The following is a 5305-nucleotide window of genomic DNA, read 5'->3' as shown; positions in this document are numbered from 1 at the left end:
TTTGTTCTGCTTGATTTGCTAAACCCTACGATGCATAAGGTGAGAGAGCTAAAAGAGACGAGTTATAATACAGTCAGAGATGTTTTACTTTTTCCATTAAATCAAAGCATGTTAATAAACTCTACACGTCTGGCTCTGGATGGGATTCTCAGTCTCCAGCGTGGCTCTTAGTGACGTTACCCAAACGTTGTGTGAACGTTGGTGAACGTTGTGTTAATGCGAACGCTTCCCTGAATCACTAACTGGCCCGTCTGCTGTTTCTCGTGTTAAATCTGTTTCTTCATGTCGTCCGTTTCCGTGTGAAGCTCTCAGAGACGTACCGTTTCTGTCTGTCTGTGTGTCTGTCTCTCTGTCTGTGTGTCTGTCTCTCTGTCTGTGTGTCTCTCTGTGTCTGTCTCTGTCTGTCAATCAGTCACTCTGTGTGGCTGGCTGTCTGTCTCTCTGTCGGTCTGTGGGTCTGTCTCTGTCTGTCTGTCTCTCTGTATGCCTGCCTGTCTCTCTGCCTGCCTGTCTGTCTGTCTGTCTCTCTGTGTGTCTGTCTCTCTCTCTGTGTCTGTCTGTCTGTCTGTCTGTCTGTCTGTCTGTCTGTTTGTTTGTTTGTCCCTCTGTCTGTGTGTCTCTGTCTGTCAATCAGTCACTCTCTGTGGCTGTCTGTCTGTCTGTCTGCCTGTCTGTCTCTCTGTCCAGCAGCAGCCAGGGAGGAGGAGTGTTAGGGGTTGTTTACGGCTGTGTGAAGTCTGTTTTTAGCAGCCAAAGAAGAAGAAGCAGCGGCAGCGTTGGCGTCTCGTCTCCGAGGCTCATCGAGCGTCTTCAGGCGAACTTCTTCTTGGTGGCCGTGAAGCGCTCCATGTACTGAGGAGGAGACCACACGTTAGAAACCAGTCCCACACGGCTCGGTACAATACTGGAACCTGATTGGTCGATCACGGCATACTGGGGACAGTTTGGTCTGGGTAACTGACCGTCGCCAAAGATGGAGTTCAATTCAATTTAATTTATAGTATCAAATCATAACAGGAGTTATTTCGAGACACTTTACAGATAGAGTAGGTCTAGACCACACTCTATAATTTACAGATACATTCACATTTCAACCCCTCAAAGTCTCTGTCTCAGTCTGGACCCCTCAAAGTCTCGGCCTAGACCCCTCAAAGTCTCTGTCTCGGCCTAGACCCCTCAAAGTCTCTGTCTCGGCCTAGACCCCTCAAAGTCTCGGTCTGGACCCCTCAAAGTCTCGGCCTAGACCCCTCAAAGTCTCTGTCTCGGTCTGGACCCCTCAAAGTCTCGGCCTAGACCCCTCAAAGTCTCGGTCTAGACCCCTCAAAGTCTCGGTCTCAGTCTAGACCCCTCAAAGTCTCGGTCTCGGCCTAGACCCCTCAAAGTCTCGGTCTGGACCCCTCAAAGTCTCGGTCTCGGTCTAGACTCGGTCTGGACCCCTCAAAGTCTCGGTCTCGACCCCTCGACGTCTCGGTCTCAACTCCAGACCACCAGAGACCGTTAGGTTTTACTGTTATGCAGATGAGACCCAGTTATATGTTCCGGCTTCACTTTGGAGGAGCGGTCTTTGCACAATAACGCAGCTCTCTTGCACTGTAGTTTCTCTTTTATCGTTGCAAATATAGTTCAATTTTATTTATAGTATCAAATCATAACAGGAGTTATCTCGAGACACTGTCCAGATAGAGTAGGTCTAGACCACACTCTATAATTTACAAAGACCCAACCATTCTAGTAATTCCCTCAAGAGCAAGCATTTAGTGCGACAGAAATAGCAGTTGTAGTAGTTCATGGCATAGCAGAGCATAGCAGGATGTAGCAGGACGTAGCAGAGCATAGCAGGACATAGCAGCAAGTAGCAGGACAAAGCAGGACGTAGCAGAGCATAGCAGGACGTAGCAGGACGTAGCAGAGCATAGCAGGACGTAGCAGGACGTAGCAGAGTATAGCAGGACGTAGCAGGACGTAGCAGGATGTAGCAGGACATAGAGCATAGCAGCACGTAGCAGGACATAGCAGAGCATAGCAGGACATCGCAGGACGTAGCAGAGCATAGCAGGACATAACAGAGCATAGCAGGACGTAGCAGGACATAGCAGGACGTAGCAGGACATAGCAGGACGTAGCAGGACATAGAGCATAGCAGCACGTAGCAGGACATAGCAGAGCATAGCAGGACATAGCAGGACATAGAGCATGGCAGGACATAGCAGGACATCGCAGGACGTAGCAGGACATAACAGAGCATAGCAGGACGTAGCAGGACATAGCAGGACGTAGCGGAGCATAGCAGGACGTAGCAGAGCATAGCAGGACGTAGCAGAGCATAGCAGGACGTAAGAGGACATAGCAGGATATAGCAGGACGTAGCAGAGCATAGCAGGACGTAGCAGGACGTAAGAGGACATAGCAGGATATAGCAGGATATAGCAGGACGTAGCAGGACATTGCAGGACGTAGCAGGACGAAGGATGACATAGCAGGACGTAGCAGGACATAGAAGGACATAGCAGGACATAGCACGACGTAGCAGAGCATAGCAGGACGTAGCAGGACATAGCAGGACATAGCAGGACAAAATATTAAGTGTTTATTTTTCTTTCAAGGAGGTGTGTAAGACCACATGAATTTCCCCCGGCGAGATAATAAGTTTACTTTGACTTTGGATGAATATTATCTGTGATTATCTGTTATATAATCTGCCTGTTTTCCCTAAAATGACAGTTATCTGTGATTATCTGTTATATAGTCTGTCTGTGTTCTCCCTAAAGGCAGCGGGACAGGACGTGGTTCTGGTTCTCCCTAAAGGCAGCGGGACAGGACGTGGTTCTGGTTCTGACCTTGTCGTAGCCCTCCAGGTCTCGCAGGTTCTTCACCTCGAACAGGTTTCCCTCCACGGAGAACAGAGACACCTGCGAGTCGCTGAGGACGGACGTCGGGATGGACGACAGCTCCAGACAGTTCTCCTCCAGACGGAGGACCTTCAGACGGGGACAGCGGGACACCTCCGCCGACAGCGCCGAGATCTGCGCCAACAACAGGAAGGAAAGAACCGTTAGCTAACGGCAAGAAAAAGCACCAAAAACACTAGCCTAGAAATCTAGACCAACCTAGCGGCAGCAAATGTTAACCTGCAGCCAGGATCGTCTAGCAACTCTCCGTTGGTTTGCGAGCTGGAAAAACCAAACTCTAGTCAGGCCAATCACATCGTGTATAGAGTCGGTGGGCGGGGCTTATGGTTGCTGCTGCTGGCGAAAGGCGGTCTTTGGAATTGGCTTTGGCCGCGACTCTGGAAGACTCTGAAAAATCTTTTTCTGGTGATTTGGGGTGTTCTTTTGTGTCTCTGGTGCTTCCACACACATACACACTTTGAAAAACATCCATCCATGGTGTTCTGAGTGAGATCTGGTTTCTGAATGTGTCCTGCCTTCAGTCTCCTGGTGAGCTGGTCAGAATCTGCACGGCTTTCTACGGCACTAGCCAAAACGAGCTGGCTAACCGCAACAGTTAGCATGCTAGCGCTAGCATGCTACCTCATTCTCAATGGCAAAGCACTGCTACAACACACACAAGTTCACCATAATCTCCAGAAGAACTACTTCCATGTGCTCCCTGGTTTAGAAGAAGTCTCCCAGCTGATCCTGCCTTGGAACTGACTGAAGTTGGAGAAACAGCCTTTCTTTTACTGTCTATGGAGCTAGCTGACATGATCTACTGCTTCTGTCCCCCTACAGGTTGGAAGCAGACTTGTCCATTACATTACATCAGTGTTTCTCAAACTTGGTTCAATATTGTACCCCCTTTTGAATTGTTTCTTTAAGCCAAGTACCCCCTGACCAGCGAAAAACATTTTTGTTAGAAAAAGAAGTCTCTATAAAGAGGCCCAATACAGCGCCGGCAGCGATAGATTCACTAAACTACAGCCTTTTTTAAACAAAAACATTTAAAATGTTACATTTCAAATGTTTAGAATCCATCACTTAATTCATTCATTATTATAGTATAATTATTTTAGGAATTATGCATGACATATTTTTAAATTAGCATTTTTGCAAATATTTCACGTACCCCACTACTCCAAAGTACCCCTAGGGGGAGACGTAGCCCCTACAGTCCTACAGAGTACCCCTAGGGGGACACGTACCCCCATTTGAGAAACACTGCATTACATTATGCAAGTTTGCCAGATTGGGTAGCGGATCTGTAGTTCGAATGAACTGGACAATGTAATGCAATGTAATGTAATGTAATGCAATGCCATGCCATGCCATGTAATGTAATGCAATGTAATGCCATGCAATGTAATGTAATGCCATGCAGTGTAATGTAATGCAATGTAATGTAATGCCATGCCATGTAATGCAATGCCATGCCATGCCATGTAATGTAATGCAATGTAATGCCATGCAATGTAATGTAATGCCATGCCATGTAATGTAATGCAATGTAATGCCATTCAATGTAATGTAATGCAATGCAATGCAATGTAATGCCATGCAATGTAATGTAATGCCATGCAATGTAATGTAATGCCATGCAGTGTAATGTAATGCAATGTAATGTAATGCCATGCAATGTAATGTAATGCCATGCAATGTAATGCAATGCAATGCAATGCAATGCAATGTAATGCAATGTAATGCCATGCAATGTAATGTAATGCCATGCAATGTAATGTAATGCAATGCCATGCAATGTAATGTAATGTAATGTAATGTAATGTAATGCCATGCAATGTAATGTAATGCCATGCAATGTAATGTAATGCAATGCCATGCAATGTAATGTAATGCCATGCAATGTAATGTAATGCAATGCCATGCAATGTAATGCAATGCCATGCAATGCAATGTAATGTAATGCCATGCAATGTAATGTAATGCCATGCAATGTAATGTAATGCCATGCAATGTAATGCCATGCAATGTAATGTAATGTAATGCAATGCAATGCAATGCAATGCAATGTAATGCCATGCAATGCAATGCAATGCAATGTAATGCCATGCAATGGGTGGGTACGTGTCCCCCTAGGGGTACTATGGAGGACTGCAGGGGGTACGTGGGATATTTAACTAATGTTTATTAGTAACGAGGCTGTTGTCCAGAACATTGTTCCTCTTTATGTAGAATTGGTTTTTTTTCTACCAAAAATGTGACTTTTGTGTCTCCTTCTTTGGACCTGATCTATCCTTCCTTCCTTCTACTGTCCTTCTACTTTTTAAGTTTGTCGCTTTTTTCTTCTTATGTCACTGTTTTTAAAGTTGTTGAAACTATTTTGACCTATTCTTGCCTTCCTTCCTTCTTTC

At 45.9% G+C, this 5305-nt stretch overlaps 1 protein-coding gene across 1 annotated transcript in view; it reads right to left on the bottom strand.

The window, feature by feature from the left end:
* Positions 1 to 561: 561 nt before the first annotated feature.
* Positions 562 to 5305, bottom strand: part of lrrc57 (leucine rich repeat containing 57) — a 9942-nt gene continuing 5198 nt past the window's right edge. The window contains exons 5-6 of the mRNA XM_039786572.1: positions 2838 to 3023; positions 562 to 852 (exon numbers count right to left, since the gene is read on the bottom strand). Coding sequence (XP_039642506.1) covers positions 811 to 852; positions 2838 to 3023 — 228 coding nt within the window. The 3' untranslated portion in view covers positions 562 to 810. The remainder of the gene's footprint in view (positions 853 to 2837; positions 3024 to 5305) is intronic.

This window comes from Perca fluviatilis, chromosome 20, assembly GCF_010015445.1.
Source record: "Perca fluviatilis chromosome 20, GENO_Pfluv_1.0, whole genome shotgun sequence".
Taxonomy (NCBI): Eukaryota; Metazoa; Chordata; class Actinopteri; order Perciformes; family Percidae; genus Perca; species Perca fluviatilis.
Note: the sequence above shows the minus strand (reverse complement) of the source record. Positions and strands in the feature narration are given on the sequence as shown.